This window comes from Anomalospiza imberbis, chromosome 7 (assembly GCF_031753505.1).
Source record: "Anomalospiza imberbis isolate Cuckoo-Finch-1a 21T00152 chromosome 7, ASM3175350v1, whole genome shotgun sequence".
Lineage (NCBI taxonomy): Eukaryota > Metazoa > Chordata > Aves > Passeriformes > Viduidae > Anomalospiza > Anomalospiza imberbis.
In genome coordinates, this window is record NC_089687.1 from 36,346,070 (window position 1) to 36,368,501 (window position 22,432).

General features: G+C 48.2%; 1 protein-coding gene across 1 annotated transcript in view; it reads left to right on the forward strand.

Moving 5' to 3' along the window:
* The window catches only part of COL6A3 (collagen type VI alpha 3 chain), a 57,979-nt gene that overhangs the window by 34,086 nt on the left and 1,461 nt on the right, over positions 1-22,432 (forward strand). The window contains exons 14-44 of the mRNA XM_068196653.1: positions 267-412; positions 1,625-1,717; positions 2,104-2,157; positions 3,085-3,156; positions 4,077-4,103; positions 4,221-4,265; positions 4,374-4,427; positions 4,593-4,655; positions 5,061-5,126; positions 5,808-5,861; positions 6,598-6,633; positions 7,153-7,215; positions 7,497-7,559; positions 8,246-8,308; positions 8,765-8,827; positions 9,014-9,064; positions 9,187-9,222; positions 9,319-9,381; positions 9,517-9,579; positions 10,215-10,247; positions 10,340-10,376; positions 10,488-10,499; positions 10,656-11,149; positions 11,730-11,829; positions 12,322-13,020; positions 14,103-14,211; positions 14,911-15,185; positions 16,474-16,728; positions 18,313-18,387; positions 19,956-20,135; positions 20,251-20,304. Coding sequence (XP_068052754.1) covers positions 267-412; positions 1,625-1,717; positions 2,104-2,157; positions 3,085-3,156; positions 4,077-4,103; positions 4,221-4,265; positions 4,374-4,427; positions 4,593-4,655; positions 5,061-5,126; positions 5,808-5,861; positions 6,598-6,633; positions 7,153-7,215; positions 7,497-7,559; positions 8,246-8,308; positions 8,765-8,827; positions 9,014-9,064; positions 9,187-9,222; positions 9,319-9,381; positions 9,517-9,579; positions 10,215-10,247; positions 10,340-10,376; positions 10,488-10,499; positions 10,656-11,149; positions 11,730-11,829; positions 12,322-13,020; positions 14,103-14,211; positions 14,911-15,185; positions 16,474-16,728; positions 18,313-18,387; positions 19,956-20,135; positions 20,251-20,304 — 3,498 coding nt within the window. The remainder of the gene's footprint in view (positions 1-266; positions 413-1,624; positions 1,718-2,103; positions 2,158-3,084; positions 3,157-4,076; positions 4,104-4,220; positions 4,266-4,373; positions 4,428-4,592; positions 4,656-5,060; positions 5,127-5,807; positions 5,862-6,597; positions 6,634-7,152; positions 7,216-7,496; positions 7,560-8,245; positions 8,309-8,764; positions 8,828-9,013; positions 9,065-9,186; positions 9,223-9,318; positions 9,382-9,516; positions 9,580-10,214; positions 10,248-10,339; positions 10,377-10,487; positions 10,500-10,655; positions 11,150-11,729; positions 11,830-12,321; positions 13,021-14,102; positions 14,212-14,910; positions 15,186-16,473; positions 16,729-18,312; positions 18,388-19,955; positions 20,136-20,250; positions 20,305-22,432) is intronic.

Consider the following 22,432-nt stretch of genomic DNA (forward strand, 5'->3'; position numbering starts at 1 on the left):
CCTTTTGAAAGTACGGGCTAAGGATTTTGTGAGTTCTACATGAACTTGCTGTTCTTCACTGCCTTCCTGTGATGTTTAGCTGCCTGCTGCCACCTAAGCATGTGGGCAACTTACACTGGATGTGTCTGAAGATCCTTGTTCTCTATTGAAAAGGCTCTGTTTGCAATCAAAGATGTGGATAACCATGTGTTATCACAGGGGAGGGTGTGCAGGCCCTCCAGAGCACCTCTCCCCATCACAAATCCCCTTCTGCTTCTCCCTGTCAGGAGTCAATGCTCTCATCTTCGTCGGGCTGGACCGAGTGACCAACTTTGACAGAGTGATGCAGCTGGAGTTTGGCCGTGGGTTCACCTACAACAGACCACTCAGAGTTAATCTGCTGGACTTGGATTTTGAGCTGGCAGAGCAGCTCGTAAGTAACTTGGCACAGGCAGTGCTGCCTTGTAATGCTGGAGGAAAGCCCACGGCTGGATCTCCTGCGGGGCTGAGCCGTGGCTGGATTACACCCTCTTGGCTCTGCTCCTCTCCCCTCCCTGCCTCACGTCAGCTCTTTTAGCAGATGCCACAGCAAACAAAGTTCAGAGCAGATCACGGTCTCTTCCCACTCCTGAAGAAACCCTACTCCAGCCGAGGCTTTAGGTCAAATGGGATGGGATAAGATGCCATCGAAAGCTGCAGTGCCAAAAACCCACCCTCTGCCTGTGTTTACACTGTTGGTTTTTTAACCTTGCGGTAATGCCCTGTCGTGCCTGGTCAGTGCTAAACCTCTTGTAGAAGCGTTGCTTTCGAGGTTTCTTTCCCTGATCACATGCACTGCCTGTGTTTTAGACATGCTTTAACAAATGAAGGAGTTACCCTTTAAGTCCCTTCCAACCTAACCCATTCCATGATTCTTTCTTCTTCATAGATTTACTTCATTCCCAATGCATAGTCCCTCTCGAGTGTTGAGTTAATTTGCTGTCAACCTCTGTATGTCCAGTTCCTCCCAACTTCTCAGCTGCTACCAGCATGATTGAGCTCCTTTTCCAATAGATTTAATAAGATTGGGTTTAACCACTGGTCCCTGTGGTAACTTTGCCGGGCCCTTCCCCACAAATCAAAGTGCAGCCATTTGTGAGTGAGCATTGGGTTTTGGGATAAGAGTTGGTCCTCATCCCCTCCCCAAGTAATTCAGCCTAGGAAAATCCTTCCAAAATGTGAATGTGCGAAGCTGGCAGGAAATGTTTGCAGCCAGCAATGTTCTTGGCAAAGAAAGCGATTTTCTTCCCTCTTCTTTCTGTTGGATGATGTAAAACCAAGCTGTGGTTTCTCTGAGTCCATATCATTCTTTTTAACGTTTTTTTTCCTCCTTTACTGTGTGCTTGCAAACTGTTCTCAGCCTCTGGGTTGCTGGTGAGCTGTGACTTTCTCGTGGCCTGCTCCACAGACTGGAATTTTTTCCTTTGATGATGAGATTTCTCTCTTCAGTGACAGAAGAGAGCTCTGGGGACTGATGTCCTATTACATGCACTCAATGAATTCTGCTGCACGCAGTTTCCGTTTAAACCCTTCCCTTTGGTGTCCAAAATCAGGTGTTGGGGCTCTGGCAGGTTTCTAATGCTTTCACTTCCCATTTTTCCTGCAGGACAACATCGCAGAGAGGACGTGCTGCAAGGTCCCCTGCAAGTGCTCAGGACAGAGAGGGGACAGAGGTGTGCCAGGCCCTATAGGACCAAAGGTAGGTCACTTCATCTGGGGATGAAGGGTCCCTGTGCACGGGAGCCTGGTGGTGATGTGCAGGTCATGTAGTTGCAGTGGATGATGTTAATAGGGAGATCAGCTTCATTTACTCCCCCCATTTAAGAACTGACCCTGGTACATGCAGAGCAATTGAGGGCTGCTCTTCTTCCATTTGCCCACAGCCTCAATGCTGCAAAACATCCAAGAGGTCAGGGATAAGACAGGGTGAAACGTCCTGTGAAACAATTTAGGGACATCAAAAGGAGATTGTATCTCTCATTAACACATATGACCAAGCAGCTGCTTTGTGCTTACCTAAGAAAACCTTCAAAATCAGTCACAGAACTATGAAGAAAATTCACAATTTTGTTTGCTTTCTTCTAGGGTGTCACAGGAGATCTTGGCTACGGAGGCTACCCTGGTGATGAAGGAGGACCGGTGAGTGACTGCCCCTGTTCAAATAGGGACCTGACCATAGTCAAGTGTTTGGAGGTGTTTCCACTAAATGAAAAGCCTCCAATTTTTTTCTGCTGGGAATATGGATGCGGGTTAGAAGAGACAGCAGAACTCTGAGTTTCCCACACCTGACATACTGAGTTGCTGGTCCCAGCCTCTCTCGAGAGAAAGTCAGTATGGAGCTTCTGGAGAGCTGGAGAAGGATGATGGGGGAATAACTCCCATTATTTAATGTCACTCATCTCTGTGCTATTCCCTAAGGCAAATAAAATCCTCAGCTTCATCAAATCTGCAGCCTATGCCAAAGTTATCCATACCACCTGCAGCTGAAAGATTTGAGTTAGTCCAAAAGTGGAACTAAGAGTGATGATCCTATCCCTCACACGGCTGACAGTGTGAATCCCGTGAATTCTTACTAACACTATTCATCCAAACTCTGCATGAACCCCACGTCAGCCCTGGAATAAACATCCCTCCATGCATCACTCCCAAGGGCTGAAGCCGAGGCCAAGGGGCTGACGGTGCTCGTGGCTTTTCCAACAGCACAGGCAGGGGCCAAAGGCTGCTGTGAGACATTGCATGCCAGGCAATGTTTTCCTGGGGCTTGAAGGTCAGGATGGGATTAGACATCTGTGCAGAACTCTAAGGGCTTCATCTTGTCATTTTAGTTTTGAAAGAGAAGTTTCACAAAGCTCTTTCACAGCTGAGGGACTGGGAAGGATGTTTCTCTCTCAATGATGAAGACTTGCAGTTGGTCTCTACGTGAGGAAGGTTGTGGGCAAGAGATGGTGGGGTTGCCAGGCAAAACCTGCTGCTCCTGTTCCTCCAAGCCACCTCCTGTGACAGACAGCCACAGAAAAAGGCTTAGCAGGCAACTCCTGACTGTTGTTTTTCCCCTCTATGCACTAGGGTGAGCGTGGACCACCGGGTGTGAATGGGACACAAGGTTTCCAGGGATGCCCTGGGCACAGAGGAACAAAGGTACGTGTGGGACAAGCCTGCACAGAGCAGACCCAGAGTCCAGTGGGTGGGAGTCCCCCAGGGGTAATTCCTGCTGCTTCTGGAGCTTACACAACCTCTGCCACATGCCCTTGAGTGATTGTGTCCACCTGGCCAGGCACTAGGGCTTTCAGAGGCTGTTGTGGCTTTGGTGTTGCTGGGAAGAGCAAAAAGGCAGCCCAGACACCCAGGCTCAATCCACAGACAAGGATGATCTATCTTCTGCAGTCTGGCTCTGGGGGAAAGATTTGGGAAGAGATGGATGTGCGTGTCTTGGCACAGGGCTGGGACAGTGAGTGGGTGGAACTCTGCTGCTGGGGAAGAGGGAGACAAGTGAGCCATGGCTGAGGCTTTAAAGAGGAACCTTGAGCTAATGGTCCAGGACAGCAGCTGCACCCCAAGCCAGAAAAGGTGGTGAAACACATAATGTTTATGAGAAGTAGTGAAATTAAGGGGATGTTTCCTACCATTTGCTCTCACCACATGATGCTCTGGCAGGGAGAAGAGGAATGCATGAACCAAGCCCATTAGCTGAGATACTCAGTCTTGTTAAAAATCTGTTCAGCCTTGGACAAAGGCACTAGGACCGGCTCTGGATTAACATAAAAATGGGTGCAGGGAGAAACTAAAGTCAGTTTGTCAGTCAGTCAGAAGGAAGAGTTGTGTCAAGGAGTGAGATATATTATTGGATCAGCTGGATTAACCCCCATGCCCCACATATTTTATCTTGGCACAAGTGCTGGGGAGGCAGCTGAAGACAAACATTGACATAAGAGAAATTAGGGAGAGTCCTGTCCTCGTTGTGGTTCTGAGTCTGCCACCAAGCCCGGCCCTCCTTCTCCACTGCTTCCTATGGCAGTGAGCTGGACAAAATGGAGTAACTCTCTTTTCTATCTCCTTAGGGTTCTCGGGGATTCCCAGGAGAGAAGGTAGGGAGCTATTTCCTCATGCCACAGCAGTGAGCGTGAGTGTGTGGCACATCAATATCCCCCTCCTCATTCCCCCTTCCTCTCAGTGAGCATTTGCCCCTTGCCTCCCTTCCACAGGGTGAACTGGGAGAAATGGGTCTGGATGGCATTGATGGAGAAGAGGTCAGTAATTTTAATAGTTTTTCTCTTATTGACTTGATGCTTCAGTGAAGTATCTAAAAAGCACCTTGGAAGTGGCAAATATTCTAAAATATTTTTCTTTTTTTTTAGGGAGACAAGGGCTTGCCTGGATCCTCTGGAGAGAAGGGATATTCTGGCAGGAGGGTAGGCTTTAATCTCTTTTACAGTGGGGCAAAATGATGCTGCAGAGGTGGATTTGAGCCCAGGGAGGGTGGAAAGCCATCGTGCTCCCCTCAGGGCTGAGGGCTGGGCAGAGATGCTTTCAAGAAGCAAGAGCTGCTCTTCCTAACTCTCCATCTCTTCCCTCAGGGAGATAAGGGAATTAAGGGCGAACGAGGGGAACGAGGTGATCGTGGGCTCCGTGGAGATCCAGTAAGTACTGCTAAGGCATCTTCTTGATTTTCCAACCACTTTCCACTCATCCTGGGGTCATCAGAGAGGGTGGCTCTGGCTTATTAAATGCTGTTTCACAGTGGCAGGTCCCATAACAGAGCAAGGACTCAGAAGTGACACATGGATACCATGTTATACCAATCCATCAATCACTGCTTCACCGTATTAAATTCCCCTTCCTCATCTTCTCTTCTTCAGTATTACTTCTCAGTTGAAAAGCTGTGTCTGTCTGAAAACAGCAGCAATACTTCATCTATTTCAGTCAAAAATGGAAAAAAAGAGAAAAGTTGTTTCTCAGCTCTAGCAGAGAACTCTCTCAGTTTATGAGATTTGATTTTCATGTCCCACTTACACAGGTGTTTCTCATTGCTCTGTTGCTTTCAGGGAGATTCAGGAGCTGATAATACTCAACGGGGCCCCAGAGGACAAAAGGGCGAAATTGGACCAATGGTAAAATTTCTTTGTTGTCTTGTGTTGGTTTTTGGTTTTTACAACAGAATGGGCCAGAGAAAGGAAGAAAAAAGTATGCTGCCAGAAAGATGCAAGTTCCTTAAACTCATCGTGCCTTGTCAGATGGAATATTTTTTTCCACTAGAAAATGTTGTTGGTTTGCAACCAAAACTTTCTCTGGGAAGATGTCAGTTTAGAAGATGTTTTGTGTAAAATGCACCTTAAAAAAAATACTATTATTTTACAATGCATTTTTGGGATAGTGCCTCTGAAAGGAACTTTGTACTTGGAAATTACCTTCATATGTTCTTATGGGTCATATACAAAAGCAGAGAACTGATTAGATTACACCAAATCTAAACCTCCTGATTCACCTTTGCAAGGAAAAAAACCGCACAAGCTCCTTAGAAAATTTCAAAACCCATCTGCTTTCACATCAGTTCACAATAAAATATGTGTCTTAAATTGTCAGAAGGCATTTCCCAAAAAATAGGAACGTCAACCTCTGCTGGCTCAGAAACATGATGGAAAGTCTCTGTGAGTTGTTAGAAGGATTCCCACCAAAGGCAGAACTATTGACTTGTGTTAAAGCATGAAAGGAGCCATTTTTTGAGAACTGAATGTGTTTTCCCAATGCCTGCTCATCTCAGGGCTCTCACTTGAGTTTTGTTTTTCCTTTAGGGAGAGCCTGGACCGGCAGGGCTGGAGGGCCAAGACGGTGAAGTGGGGAGGAGGGTGAGTTGCCAGACCTCCAGTCAGCAAGGCCCAAACTTAGATTGACCATAATTTTTCCCCTCCTTCTTTTCCATGTATTTTGTTTCACAGACATCAGGAATTCAACTTCAAAACCTAATAAGCCACCCCGAAAAAAAGACAAAAATCTCAAAAGGAAGATTCCTCATGCCTTCCTGGCTTGTTGTAGAGACTTTAAAAATCAAATTTATTCCCATGCAAATAACTCAGTGCTCAGATTAGTGGAGTTACACATGATTTATATGTAAGGCCAGGTTGGATGGTGCTTGGAACAACCAGGTCTAGTGGAAGGTGTCCTTGCCCATGGCAGGAGGTTGGAATTAGATGGTCTTGAAGGTCCCTTCCAATCCAAACCAATCTGTGATTCCATGATATGCATCTGCATTTGGCTGCTGGTTTTGGAAAGGCAAAAATGGAGCTTGAGCTGGGATGTGTTCCCTGCTGCATGTCCCTCCTGTCCCAGGGATAGTGACACACTCCTGACATGCATGAGGGAGCAGCTCACCTACGTGGGGGATGTGAGGAGGGAAAAAACATGCCCAAGTCTGATTTAAGAGATCTGACCATGTGGATTTCCCTTTCCCCCAAGCAGTTTAAAACAGCCAAATGTAATTTTTGGACTATAAGAAGCACTGATAAGAAGCATTTATCTAAAAGCAATAGGGAAAGGTGTAGTTACGTATTAGATCAACAAACCTCATTGTTCCTTCATTTGCAGGGCATGGCAGGACGAAGGGGGCCTATAGGAGTAAAGGTAGGTGGTGATGGGACAACACCTGGGGCTCCTGCCATACCATGGACCAGGCAGCCTCAGCACCAAGAGGGATTTGCCAAGAGAAGGCACATGCAGGCTTTGCTTGTTCCCCTCTGCCTCCTCTCTCCTCCAAATTTCCCAACTCCTCCTGCTCCTCCTCAGGCTCATCTCCCTGTGTGCTCCTTGCTGGATTTTGTGCAGAACCAGCTGTCCACGTGCCTGCCTGTCTCCCACAGCATTCCCTGGTTGGATGTTTTGTCCCCATGTGCTGCTGGAGCAGTGTAACAGGGCCAAGGCATGATGGTTGATGGCTATCGATTGCAGGAGGCAAATTGCTCTCTGCAATGGGGCAATCACTGTGCTTATTTTCTGCTATCAGTGTAAGAAAAAGCCCAACTGAAAATCCATTCTTCCTTGCTCCTTGTGCAGCTGTGGATACCCTGATCTCCCTTTTCCCTTCCCATGGTGCTGACCACATCCTCCCATGCTAACCTGCACTGTGCTGTTTTATACTTCCAGGGCACCAAGGGCTCGCCTGGTCAACCAGGGCCAGCTGGAGAACAAGGCATGCGAGGGCCACAGGTCAGTGAGCTCGCAGCAGAGGAAAGGCCTTGCCTCATGATGGTGTGGTGCTACTTCATCACAGCCACTTCCCCAAAGAATCTCACCCACAAAGACTGTTGGGATTTGGGTATTTTTGGGTGTGCTGTGACCTGTCTGTCCCGACTGCCACTGTGTTCACACCAGCCAAGGTGTGACGTGTGTGCAAAGTATCCCTCGGACACTGCAGCATTTGCTTCCCCTTGGATCTTGGTGTGTTTCTGCCCATGTGTGCTGACAGCCTCTCTTTTCTTCCCACACAGGGTCCCCCTGGCCAGGTTGGCACACCAGGCATCAGAGGAGAGCAGGGTGTCCCTGGACCCAGGGTAAGTCTGCTGCTTCCCAGACATTGGCCCAACTATACTGTTGTTGAACTAATAAGATCCCAATGTATCTTCACATTCCCCTCTCCTAGGGCTCCAGCTCTGCTCCACTCTCTTTTAACACTCTCTTCCAGCATGATTCTCCTCTCAGCTTATGCTTAAGGCTTCTTGATCAAGAGTTACAGAAGAGACAGAGCTAAAAGCAACCACAGAGGGGTCAGGCCTTCAGTGTTTGGCCCATTTTTGCAATTTTAGTTAAAGAGGATCCTTGAGTGACTGGTGGGGCATCTCTGTGATGTTTCATCCTCTGAGGCCAGAGCTTGACCATCTCACATGCCTGCAGGGGCCACCCCATGTATTTATTTCTCCCTCCTGCTGCATTCCTCAGCCACACCTATTGACACAAAGCCATATTGCATTTCCCCACCCCCAGTATGGGTTTCCCCCTCCTGCTTTCCTGTGGGTCTTCTCTTAGGGACAATATAAATTGCTGCTGACATTTGCATTGAACTGAGCTGGACCTCCAGCTCTTCCCAAACATGAAGAAGACTTCTGAATTTCCTGAGGTGTTTTGAGAGACACCAGCCCAAACAGTCAATACATGATTTCTATGGTCATCCACTTCCCTAGTTCCTGGCCCCTGAGTTTTCTTGAACGTGCCAACATGCCTCTCCCCATTTCCATTCCAGGCTGGGAGTGGACCCCCAGGACCCCCAGGAGAACGTGGCAGGATTGGTCCCCTGGGAAGAAAGGTATGTCTTCAGGAGCACTGGGCAGCAGCAGCAATTAAAGCTTCATGGAAAAGCTGCTGGATTTTGCATGGGCTTGAAGAAATACATGAGATGAACCTCTTGGGCTTTCACAGTGTGGAGAGAAGCAACTCTGTGCTCATTGTCTCATTAGACTCCCATTTCATTGAACAGAAAGGCAAAAGTAACTGAGCAACTGAGATCCCCAGTCAATGTTCCTGAGCAGATTCTTAGAAAATGCCCATGTGGGAAGGTTTTATCTTTCCCGAAATCACCAAAGATCCCACAAAAGAGCATGCATGTGGCAGTATTTCGGGCTGTGTAGGTCCACTCATGCCTTTCTGCCACGTGGAGGGTTGCAGATTGCTCTGTGAGAAGAAACCAGTGTTGATGGGGTGGGGAAGGCTCAGAGCAGCCTGGAGTTCCAGCACATGCTTTAACAGATGCTCCTTCTTTTAGGGTGAGCCTGGAAACCCTGGACCCAAAGGGCCGAACGGACAGCCGGGCCCACGAGGAGAGATGGTGAGTGTGGTCATCCTCTGACACCTCTAAGGACACTTAAAGGACTTCAAGGAACATTTAAGAGTTTCACAAAGGCCTGTGGCTTCAGTGGGTTCTTTCTATTGGTGCTGCTGGACCTGTGGGGTTTAACTTGTTTACATATCACATATCATTTACATATTAATGACTCTGACTTTCCAATTTTAGGGTGATGATGGACGAGATGGAATTGGTGGCCCGGGCCCTAAAGGCAGGAAGGTAGGTGTATGCTCAGCATTCCCACCTCCTCAACAAGGACAAGGAAGCAGCCAAGATGTCCAGCGCAGATGGATGAGGGCATTTTCCAAAACATATCCAAATTAACCTTTCTGTTTTTTCAGGGAGAACGCGGCTTAATAGGTTACGCCGGGCCAAAGGTAGGTGCAGCCCATGAACTGTGCATTTATTTTCCAAGCAATTTTCCATGGGCCTGTGCAGGTTTAGAGCTGCTGTTTGTGGTTTTCCTCTCCTAGGGTGGACCTGGTGACCGTGGTGTCGCTGGAGGCCCCGGCCCCAAAGGAAACAGAGGCCGCAGAGTAAGTTGGACCATGGTACAAATTTTCCCTTCTGCATGAATGCCCTGAAAGATGGACACACCTTTTCCTCCAAGTGCTCCTGGGAGTCCTCCTGCAGGTATTCATGAAGAGGACTTTTCTGCTCTCTCTTTCTAGGGAAATGCAGGAGTACCTGGGACACCCGGTCAGAAAGGAGAGATTGGATACCCTGGGCCATCTGTAAGTGTTCATTGCATTGCTGATTGGCGTCATGTAATGGTGCCTGTGGGGGCCAGGCGTTGAAAATAAGTCCATCACTGTCTCCTGCTGATTTCAAGTTGGGGAAATCCCTCTTTATTTGTCTTGGATGTGTCTCTATATATTTTTAAGCAGCTGTTTATTGCTGACAAATATTTAACCTTCCTCAAACCAAAGGAAAAAGTCAAGAGACATGCTTTTACCAGGCATTAGGAATTCCCCATGGCAATATGTCCCTTAAAATTCCTTCTGAGAGATTCTCATCTCTTTATCATTCACCACCCCACACAGGATATGGGCCATGACCAAATCTGTCTGCAACAAGGCTCCCTAGAAAGGCCAAGGTGAACCTGGAGCATCATAACTCATAGAATGGTCTGGGTTGGAAGGGACCTTAAAGACCATCCAGTTCCAACCTCCCTTTTGGGTTTGGCCTCAGCTAGGTTTACTCCTCACACAGAAGAGCTCTGCACTCTGTTGCTGGAAACACAGCTGAAAACAGACAGATTTTCCCTTGGCTCCTGCATGACCCATGGTGTAGTAGTTATTCTGACAGGGTTCATAAGGCACCCTGGAGATACACTTTGCACTCAACTTCTCTTCATTCTTTGAAACAGGGCCTTAAAGGCGAGAAAGGAGAATCCAGAGATGTAAGTGTGGCATAATTTCTCTCTTGTCTTGGAACACCCTTGGGTTGGCTGTGTGACATCTCTCTTTCCCCCCCTTTCTTTACTTCCTAAAGCAATGCGCGCTGGTGCGGAACATCAAAGACAAATGCCGTGAGTACCTCCTCAGTGCTTTGCTAAGCCCCTCTCTCTACCCTTATTTGCCCATCATGTTACAAGAATGGCACTGACCAAGCTGTTTTTTTCTCTTCATCTTTTCCACAGCTTGCTGCTATGGTAAGTCTCATTCGGTCCTTTAAACCCCCAGGGTGGCTGCATGTCACAGTTGTTGCTCTCCCCACATATGAATGATTTACCCCTGCTGAGGACACTGTCCTTGAATCCTGACAGCTGTTTGAGGCATGACTTGTTCCCGATGCACATTCCCAACAGGTCCCAAGGAGTGCCCTGTCTTCCCAACCGAGCTGGCCTTTGCTATTGACACCTCCTCGGGCGTTGTGAAGGAGGTTTTCAACAGGATGAAGCAAACCGTGCTCAGAGTGGTCAACAACCTAACCATTGCTGAGAGCAACTGTCCGCGGGGGGCACGGGTGGCTCTGGTCACCTACAACAACGAGGTCACCACCGAGATCCGCTTTGCTGACGCCAGAAAGAAATCCAGCCTCCTCCAGCAGATCCAAAACTTCCAGGCAACCCTGACCACGAAACCACGCAGTCTGGAGACCGCCATGTCCTTTGTGGCCAGGAATACCTTCAAGCGTGCCCGCAGTGGCTTCCTGATGAGGAAGGTGGCTGTCTTCTTCAGCAACGGGGACACGAGGGCATCCCCGCAGCTCAATGATGCTGTGCTGAAGCTCTACGATGCCGGGGTTGTGCCAGTGTTCCTCACCAGCAGGCAGGATGCTGTTCTTGCCAGAGCTCTGGAGGTTAGGGTCCTTCACCTTTTCTTTATTTTCTGCTCATGCCCTCGGTCTGATTTCATGGTGTTGGATGCCACAAGCAATGCTTGGCATTCATAGGCCTCTCAAATGTGGAAGACAGTTTGCTGGCCAAATGCATCCATCCATTAGGAGAGAAACCCAAATTCCGTAATCACCGCAGCACGTGCTGGGAAATGCTAGTGAGACTCTCAGGAGTCACTCTTTTCCTAGGCCATGGCTCCAGGGTGCCAAGTGTGGGATGAAACAGAAGGAAAAGTCTGACAGAAAGGGAAGATGGGAGTACATTAGCTTTGTTGGCAGAGGGAGAGTGGACAGGCAGAGATTGAAAGCCACGAAAAAGCCCCAGATAAACTCACTGAGCACTGGTTCAAGTGGTCCCTTTTCTTGGAGTTTATTACTCTAAAGTGACATCGGGGACACTAGGCTCCTCCAAAAGGGATCCACTGAGAGCATTATGCTGAGCAGAAAATCCCTCAGAGTTGTGGGTTTCCCTGCCCTCCTCTGAGCTGAGAGCAACAGAAGGCAGCGTTACTGACTCCGTGTGTTTCTGTTTCCATCTCACCAGATCAACAACACAGCGGTTGGTCACGCCATTGTTCTTCCAACCAGCGGCGGTCAGCTGAATCAAACCATTCAGAGGCTTTTGACTTGTCACATTTGTTTGGGTAAAGCATCCAATTTCTCCTCTAGACAGTTCCAAATCCTTCTGGCCACACAGCAGTTGGTTGTAAGAAGGGAAGCCCAACTTGGGAGTCAGCCCTTTTGTTGATGGATACAAGGGATTCTTGGGTTGAGCAGAAAACATTGGCATTGTGGATGAGGTTCTCTGGGCGTTCTCTGCTTTGTAAAGAGAAGCTCCTTTTTTGTCTGGTTGCCACTTTTGTAGCCCAAATACTGAAGGCTAAGTGCTGTAAAAGATGGCCTTCTGCCACATATGACAGAGTGCTTCAGGGATCCCCTTGGACAAAGGAGCACATAAAAAAATACTGAACACATAACTGAATGTGTTGTGGGATGAAATGACTTTGGTATCGAGCAATGGACCTGTGAATGTCCAGGGCTTGATGGTATTTCATGTGACACAAGACATGTTTACAGTAATAAGGGAGAGTTGTGTTTGGGTCCTGCAGGTGAAACCCCCTGTATTTTTTCCCCAGATGTGTGTGATCCCCATCCCAGCTGTGTTGGAACTGGCCAGAGACCTGCATTCCGAGACAGAAGGGCAGCCCCCACGGATGTGGACACGGACATAGCCTTCATCCTGGACAGCTCCGAGTCCACCACCCCTCTGCAGTTCAACGAGATGAGGAAGTACATTTCCCACATTGTAACTAACCTGGAAATCAGCTCAGAGCCAAAAGTATCCCAGCACCATGCCAGAGTGGCCGTTCTCCAGCAAGCTCCTTATGAACATGAAACCAACTCAAGCTTTCCACCAGTAAAAACTGAGTTCTCACTAACTGATTATGCATCCAAAGAGAAGATCATTAATTACCTCCACAACCAAATGACCCAGCTTCATGGCACGACGGCTCTGGGAAGTGCAATTGAACACACAATTGCTCATGTCTTTGAAAGTGCGCCGAGCCCTCGGGACCTAAAAGTCATAGTTCTGATGATGACTGGAAAAGTGAGCAAAAAAGAACTTGAGCACCTGCAGAGGGTTGTCATCAATGCAAAATGCAAAGGGTACTTCTTTGTTGTCTTGGGCATCGGCAGGAAGGTGAATGCCAAGAACATCTACAGCCTTGCCAGCGAGCCAAATGACGTGTTCTTCAAGCTGGTTGATAAACCAGGAGAGCTCCATGAAGAGCCTTTGCTGCGTTTTGGGACACTGCTGCCATCCTTTATCAGAAGTAAGTGTAACATCCTGCAGCCCAAGTGTCATGGAAGAGGCAACATGTGGCCTCTGAAAGGTTTTGAGCAGCAGGACCCGCTGAAGTTAGTCTCTTTTTTATGGTTTGTACTGTTTGGTGCAATTTGGGCTGCTCATAATTTACGTAGTTGAGTATGTCTGGGTTTTGTTCACTTTGGCCTCCCCATCACCTTCCATTTTGATCCACCAAGTAGAGTTTGCACTTCAGTGTGCTTTGCCTTGGTCTCCATGGGCTCACCTGTGGATTCTGATCTCATCCCACCTGGCCTACCTCTCCCATAGGTCTTGCTGAGGCCCTTTGCAGCACTTCCTTGGAGCTCCTTGAACACCCAGCAGATCTTTCTTCCTGACTTCTGCATAAACATCATGCCCAGCAGGCCCTTGGCTGGCTCAGACTGAGATCTGGAGTTGCTCTATGCAGATTTAAGGACCAGATGTACAGGATTCTTTGCTCAGGGATAAATCAAGCTGCTGTATTTGGGATATGTTGACTGTGCCTCAAAAATCGACATCTCAGCTTAGCTAGAGAACCCAGGCTAGACCTCCAGCTCCCACAGATCCTAAACATACCCATCCAGCAAGGAAAAGATTTAGACCTCTTTTAGGAAATCTAGGTTTTAGCAAAAATTCCTGAAAATCAGATTAGCGGGCTGATATACTACAGGCTCAGGAATGTCTTGCACCAAATAGGAAGCAAACATCTGGAAATAAATGTTTAGGTTATATCAGTTTGCTTTTTCCATTTACTGCTTACAGCAGTCCTGGAAACTTCTACCTCTTGAAAAAATAGCACTACCTGTGTGGTTGGAAGTGCCCTGTTACAAGAAATGTGTTTATAAGTGTTTATAAGACTCAGGCAAACAGCCCTCTTGTAGTTAAGACCCTCATGTTTGTAAACTGGAATAACAAATCTCCCAGCCCAGGATGTTGCAGTACCCAAACATAAAGCAAGAAAAGGAAAGTTATTATTTTTTTTTAATTGAGAAGAAATAAATGTAATGTGTTGGTGGTAGGTATCCACCATCCTCAACTCCAGTATTTAATGTCTCTCTCTGTCTCCAGGTGAATTTGCTTTCTACCTGTCTCCAGAGATAAGGAAACAATGTGAGTGGCTCCAGAATGGTCAGCAAGTTCAGAGCCAGCACCCTGTGCTCATCGGGCAGAAAGCAGTGTGAGTAATGCTTTGGGGAAAAGGAAAGAAAAAGCAACTTCACTTTCAAAAACCAGGATTGTCTTTTAAGTAGTATAATTCTAATAATATTTCAATTAACTTTACTGGTTCCTCCAGTGCTGTGTCAAAAGAGCAGCAGAGATATCTTACAGAGAAGGGTGATGTATAGTTTTAAATTTGGGGTAAATTTATATACGTATAAAGATATAAAGGAAGTATATGCTGACTTTGATTGTGTAGGTCAGAAATTACTATGAATTTGGGGCTTTCTACTCCAAACATTATTTTCAGAGGCTGGGCTGCCCTGGGTTATCTGATACACAGCACCCATGCTAATATTTTCTGAAGAGAAGTGAAAGCTTGTGTCACCCAGACTCACTGGTGGCACACAGCTGTCCTGGCTTTAGAAGGCCAAGCTCCGGGAAGTCAAGCACGATACAGATCCGTCTGCTGAGTTCACCCTTATCAGAGAATCACAGAACAGTTTGGGTTGGAAGGAACCTTAAAGAATATCTTCTTCCAACCCCTTGCCACGGGCAGGGACACCTTCCACTAGGGGCACTTTTCACTGCTTGGATCTAAGCACTTTTCACTCTTCACTGTGGGCAAATCTAAAGCTGGCAAAGACTCTTGACCTCAGGTGGGTTCTTGCCAATGGTTTCTACGTCAACTCATCTCCACTTCCAAAATTCTGCTCAGGTTCGTGGCTCCCAACGCGACCGCCAGCCAGACCTTCACTGCCAGCACCACGGTCAGCGCAACCATCAGGCCGGTGGCGAGTGCCCATGCCAGAACCACTCCTGCCAGCACCACGGCTCAGTCCAGAGCCACCGAGACCATCCCGGCCAGCTCCGTGGCCCAGGGCAATGCCACTGCCCAGGGAGCAGCCAGTGCCACCACCCACGCCAAAGCCAGCGGCCGGGCCACCAGCAACGCCACAGCCACCGTGGCCGGCGGCAGGAGGAGACACAGTGGTATGTGAACAGCTCTCCCTGTGTGGGCAGTGCCTCCCTCTAGGCTGAACCACAGCAGGCTGTAGCTCTTCTTGCCCCCTGAGAGGATTATTCCCGTGGGAAATGTCACCCAGAGGCCAAATTTCGGTTTTAGGTGTAAATCAGGAAGCCTGTGCTGGGGCATTGTCAGCTTGCGTTAAGAATTTGTGCAAAAATGGGTGCCCCTAGGCAAAACACAAGAAGGAACAATCCATCCCTCTATAGAGAGCTTCTCTTTCTAGTGTGGCTCATTTATTTCCATTATTTCCTTGTAGCATCACCCCTTGGTCAAGTTTTGCTATTTATGGTGGTTCATATAATGGCATTGTTTGAACTCTCAGCTAATAGGAATAGTTCATTCATCAATGGATCAGCGTGGAGATCTATTTGGGAATGCCAAGCCTCTTTCATGTGAGCACAGTTCATACCAAGGGGGTTTCCCAGGTATTTTTGCAAGGGGGTACAGGCAGGTCTGCACTAGCTGAGCAAGGACCAAAGAATGTGTCCAAGCATAGGGCAGCTCATCCAGTCACTGATGGCAAGTCCCTGCATAAATAATAAAAAGCAATAAATAAAAGCAATCAGCTTTTGCAAGGCTAATGCTTTTATCAGGCTGAGGGGAATAAACTTTTCTGGTGTTACTTGCCCTACCAGTGCTTCAAGCAGTGTTTATAAAGGTCTCATCCACGCAGAGCAGGAAAACCTTTCCATAACAACTTCTTTGACTTGTTAAGGTTAGCATCCCTGGAAGTGTTCAAGACCAGGTTGGACAGGGCTTGGAGCAACCCTGGACTAGTGGAAGGTGTCCCTGCCCATGGCATGGGGGTTGGAATGAGATGGTCTTGAAGGTCCTTTCCAACCCAAACCAGACTTTGATTTTATGTTCACTCTTAGGCAGGCTTGGTTTGAAGGTCTTCAGCAGCTCAGTGAATCCATTGCACCCTAGAGAAGGAAGGATCTGTCTGGGCACATTTACAGTTGTTGGGAAAGTGCTGGGAATTTCAAGCTGTGAGAATCTTGGAGAGGGAAAAAAAAAAAAGACTTTGATTTGCTAGATTGCAACAGATTATTAAAGATAAATAAACAACTTAGTGAATCATCTGAGCTATGGAAAACCAAGCCTCCCCTGCAGTGGCATTTGATACAGCCAAGTACCAGCCTGGCTTGCACTTGCCATGGAAAGAAGATTCTGCAGCACTGAGGAACTTTTTCCTTGAGATCTTTCCCTCTTCATTCACTGCTTGGTGTCCCTTCTGATTCTGCCCTGCAGCAAAGACCCACGACATCCAGATCACAGATGTCACCGAGAGCAGCGCCAGGCTGCGCTGGGCCAGCCCCGAGCCGCACAACACCTTTGATGTCACTGTCACCTTGGCACACGACCACTCCCTCGTGCAGAGACAAAACCTGACTGGCACCGAGCACGTGATCCGAGGGCTCAGGAGCGGGCAGAAATACGTCGTCGTCGTCACTGGCTACCAAAAATCCCAGCCCAAAGTAACCTACACAGGGTCATTCAGCACGAGTAAGTGACTCTTCAAAACATGTGGGCATTTATTTTTTTCATTAAGTGGACACAAAAAGTGGGAGGGGAAAAAAAAAAGAGATCGGGAATCATTTGGTACCAACAATCCCAGCCCTGGCTGTGCTAAGTCGTGTCACCTCCTGTGTGCCATCATCAGCAGCGTATGAGACGTGGCAAATGTGTTTCTCTGAAAAATGGGAGTTTACACTTCAGTGGGGTTAAATCAGCACAGAATGTGGGATAATTAAAGGCAGTCCCAGAGTGGGTTTGTTATGTGCTGGAGGGTTTGTACATCGGTGCAGAAGTTCTTGGTGGGGGCCCAGCCTGCACTACTGCAATTAATAATGAGTCAAACTGGTAAACTCAGTCCAGCCCCATTTCAAAATAAGCAATAAAAGCTCCTTCCCTAATAGCCATTCCCATAGCTACTGATCTGCTTCCCACACTATCCAGAAAAACCCACAAAGAGGAGATGAAAAGGAAGGTTTAGTCCCTTGAGGATCCAAACTCCATGTCTGCAGATCCATCACCAAACTCTCTGGCATGGCCAAAAGTTGCTGTCTAAGACACAGCCAAGTTTTTTTTTTTTAATACAGTTGGCACAGAGGTGACTTGGCTTGGTGGTGTGAAGTTTGTGCTGGTTCTGCCAGTGCCGTGTCTGGCTTCCTCTGGCACTTCCAAGACAATTCCAGTGCCCACAGAAAGCCTTTCCTCTGGCTTCAGTGGGTTTGGACCAGTCCCTTACCTTTGCAAGCAATAAAGATGCCTACAAAAATATTGAGAAAAGACATCAGTGGGTAGAAGTAACATTTGCATGTGCTGAACTGGAGCTCCCAATGCCCAGGGAAGCTGCTTTTCCCACAGAATAAATCTTGAATGGGAATAAACTGAGTAGGCAGTGGTGGCAAACTGACCTGGACACTGAATAGGATTCTCCCCCTTAGCCACACCCAAACCATATAGTAAAGAAAAGCAAATCCAGCCCTTCCTGTGGCTGCAGACCCCTCTATGGAATATTTTTTACCTGTGACAATCCTCACCATAGGTCCTAGAGGGATGTGAAGCCTGATGGGAGGAGTGTGGTCCAAAAGAGCCCTTGAGGGAACAAGAGGGTACCGATCCATCATGGATTGGCTCCCCTGGGGGATGCCATTTTTACTCTGCCATCTCCAAGGCCAGGAGACCAAAGCTAAAGTGGCTCCAGAGAGGCCACATCCAGCTCCTGAACCCCTGCCCTGTCGATGCTGTGGGGTGAGTGGGGCCATCCAGAGCAGTCACATGGGGCCCTGAGGATGCTCCTCTGTGGTGACCCCCGAGGATGAGCCCAAGCAGAGCCACTGGCTGGGGACAGGCGGCGATCCCATCCTGGCGCGGCCGGGCAGCTGGGGATTGCTCATCCCATCAGCTGCCTCCAATAAACATTTCTCATGTGTGTGTGCTGGGCTAAACAGATCCAGACCTGGCCCCTGTGCTGGAGCTGGGGCCAGGGAGTGAGTTTGAGACTGCACTGAGGGTGCTGCTGAGTGAGTTTGGGACTGCACTGATGCCCTCCCCCTTGACTGACCCTCTCCCTCTCCTCCACAGAGACCCCGGCGCAGGCCCAGGTGTCCCTGGCCAACATGATGCTCAACACTGAGCCACTGGAAGGGCCTGAGAGTGGTGAGTGTGGGCCACGGGAGGATTGCTGGGCTGGGGGCTCTCACAGTCCCACTAACACCAAGGGATCTGCAAGTCCTTGCTTTGCAGAGCCAGCTGATCATGGCCTTGTGACACCCTTGGCAGTACGGGTCAGAGCCCTGCAGTGGGGTCTCTGCCTCATTTCATGGCTTTGGGTGACATCAAGCTCATCACATCGGTGCTGTCACACTCAGTGGTACCATCAGTGTCACAACCCCTCCTCCAAGGACTGGAAGGGCTCTCAGCCTTCATGAAGCAGCACAGCCACTGCAGGCACACCAACAATGGATCTGTCATCCAAAACTCATCCCTGAATCATCGCTCCCATGTTTTCCTTCGAACATTTTGCTTGCGCTGTGGCTCATTTTCTTCACAAAGTGGTCTGAGAGCACGGGGAAATGCTGCTGCTCAGTGTGTTCAGCCAGGAGTTGTGGAGCTGCTCTTGAGCTCTGGCTGCTGGCGTTGAGTGGGATGAGCATGGATCTCATTCATGCCTGGCTGGTGGCACCACTGGAGCTTTGTGCAGCCGAGGGGCCAAGGGCTCGTGCAGGACCAACTCATTTCTCCTTCCTGCATGACCCTTGATCATTCCCTTCCCATGTGCTCCTGCTCATTTGGCCCCTCTCCCTGGCACTGACATCCCCCTCATCCCCCCTTGTTCCCACCAGGTGACAAGCACCCCCGGCTTTGTTTAACCCCTTGTTTAACCTCTTGGCACCAGCCCACGGGAAAATGTGGGCTTCTCCTGCCCCAGGGAAAAGGGATGTGCTGTGTGCTTGCTCTGCACTTCCACACAGACCTCTCCATCTCAGCTCCATTCGCTGGCCCACATGCAGCAAATGCCTCTGCCTGAGGATTTATGGCAGCCAGCAATCTGGGGGGAGCATTCCCCAAGGATGCTAATCCAAAGGTTTTCAACAAGATAAAGACTCTAAAGAGGGCAGGGAATTGGGGATGGGTTTAGCTGAGCCTCCTCTAGTTCATGGGAGACACCCATGTGTAAGTCTTTCAAGAGACCTTTGAGGAAAGCCCACACTCTGCCCTCCTTATATAGGTAAAATAGCATGGATGGCCCAGCACAGCTAATAAAAACTCTGGGATTTGGACCTAAATTATCATTTTTGGGACAGGAAAGGAACATATATTTAAGCCTTCATTGAGCCTTCACATATACCAGGTGCAACTTGCTTTTAGAGATAAACACACTTAAGGACTAGTAGTTACTGCCAAGACAAAGAGCTTTGAAAGGAGAGCGGGGGGATTTGCGTGAGGGCTCAGTCCTGAGTGCACCAGTGGGGAGTAAGGGGTTCCCACTGTGTTACTCCAAGGATCTGGGGTTTGGATCTGTGACAAAACCAAGAGCAAGAAGAGGTAAAGTGGAGGCTTAAGAAGGTTTGCATACAGCAAGGCAAGACAAAACACACAAGAGGGAAATGCCACCAGTCCCAAACCAGACTTTATTTTCCCTTTTTTTCTCTTTTCAATCTCTTTGCTTTTTCAGCTTTTAACCCTCTCAAAATCACTTAACCTTTGCACCTTTTGCCATGCAGATTGGCCAGATCCTTGCTTGCTGGACTTTGACATGGGCATGCAGTGCAAGGACTATCAGATTGTGTGGTTCTTTGACTCCAAACACAAGTTCTGCAGCCAGGGTTGGTATGGTGGCTGTGGAGGTAATGCCAATAGATTTGAGACCGAAGCTGAGTGCAATAACAAATGCTTAAAGTCATGTAAGTACCCCATGAGGATTCACCCTTTTGCATTTTGTCCTATTGTCAAATGATGTTTGGATCAGAGAGAAAGCACCATTTAAAATCCAAACCCGTGCACTTTTTCCTCCTCCAGCAGCAGATGAGAAAGCCATGCAGCAGCCACCCCTTGAGAAAAGATTGTCATCAGGTAACACACCCCCCAAAAAATTAATCATCACAAACAAAGCAAACCCATTCTTTCACCTTGACCATTTCACAGCATGCATCCAAGCCTGTCCAACCCCAGATCAAAAGTAGCACAGACTTAGTTTTCACTTTCTCCTTCACACAACCATGCCCTTCCATCTGCTTTGCATGAGCCAGTCACTTTGCATGTGTGTTGTCCCACTAGGACGTGCTGTGTTGGCACAGCCTGAGTGGCAAAGCTCAGTGGATTTCATGAAGGACCTGGGGTTGCTGAACTGGAGCACAGCACGGTCCCAAACCAGTTTGTGTTATCTCTGTGTGACCAAGAAGTGCCACCCCTCTGCTGGAAAGCAGAGAATTCCCAACATTTCGCTGCCTGTAACCAAAGCACCTGATGGAAAGTGACTCCATGGGGCTCAGGCATTGCATGGAGACGTTTTCCTTCATCACCAAAAGAGAAAAGTCAAGGTTGAGGGAGGAGCCCGCAGGACAACGGCGACGCCCTCCTCTCCTCAAGGAGTTTCTGAGGTTAAGGGGTTATGTTTGCAAACCTCTTCAAGACCTGGGAAGGGAGAAGAAGCTTGAAATCACCTGTGTTAGTTCAGCAAGGGGTTGGGATGGGAACAGAGCCCAGAAAATCCTTATCAGAGCAGCCTCCCCCTCCCAGAGGTGTTTTAGGGCCCTTTGTGGAGCTGGGAGGGAAACCAAGGAGTGAAGACAGCTCTGGTACCTAAAGGCAGGGCTTTAGTCCTTGCAGCGGCATGACGGGGTTTGAAAAGGCAAATTACAGACCCTTCCACATCATTTGACTTTCTTAGGTTCATTTTAGGATCCTTAAATCACGTTTGGGAATTTTTGTCACTGGCAGACCTGCAGAGATGTGGAGGCAAGAAGGAGGCAGCCACCACCAGCCACAGAAATGTCTGGGGTGGCAAAAGGGGATTTCAAGGTGCTTTGGGGATGCAAATGGGCATCATGGATCCTCTGGCTGTAGTTTGAGCACTTTGTTGCCAGAGGAAGCAGCACACAGCTTCACTCCAGAGCAGGATTCCACCCTGGGAGAGCAGGGAAGCCTCCCTGATGAGGTTTTCTATGGAGGGCGTGTGTTCCTGCTAGCCCTGTCCCACGGGCCAGCCTCTTCTGATCACTGTCACATGCTTTGATGATGTTTCCAGCAACTGCTTCTGAGGCTAAAAGTGATATTTCATCAACTTGGCACTGCTCTGCCCTGGGCACAGAGTCAAGAAAAGCAGCCAAGGGGCCCTGGAGGGATGTTCAGGTCTCTGCCTGCTGTGCTTTGCTCACTTTATTCCCTTTCCATTTTCTGCAAAGCCGGAGCTTGAATCCACATGGAAGATGAACACAGGAGTTCAGTGCAGCTCAGCTTTCAAGGTGCTGGGTGATGGCTCAGGCTCTGGGTTCAGCCATCAGCAGGTGCAACAGTGAGAAATGAGTTGAGCTCCCAAACCTTAAGGCACTTTGGGTGCAAAAACATGCACCAGACCCACTTCTCTTTGGAAGCCTTTTAAATGCTGTGATTCCCTTTAATTATGGACTTTTTAGATACGATTTTTCATGTGTAGATGTGGAACATGAGGCATGGTTTAGTGGTGGGCTTGGCAGTGCTGGGGTAATGGTTGGGCTCAAGGGTCTTAGAGGACTTTTCCAACATTAATGATTCTGTGGTTTTATTTTTTTATTGTTACTAACTTTTTACCATGACAAAAGTAATTCTTAAGTGTAACGGAGGAGCCCAGGCACATTTTCTCCATGGGATGACTTAAAACCCTGTCTCTTCCCATCTTTTCAACCTGCTACAGCTTAAAACACATTTTAATTCCCTAGTTCTTGCTCTCCATCAGTTCTTGGAAATTTTTGGGTTAACTTTTGTTTAATTTCAGATTGAAATATGGGGAAATTAGGTTATAGATGCAAAAGAAATTCTTCTGTTTTGATTAGTGTTTGGATTTCATTCTTGTGCAGGGTTTGGGGTAGAGTCATTCCTGTGTTCACATCTGATGGATTTCAGTGTTTTGGAAGGTGGGAAGAAGGGAGATGGGCTTTGGAAAAAGAAAATCTGAATATAAAAAAGGCTAAGAGCCTGCCTAAGGCCTGGGGAAGCTTTTGGC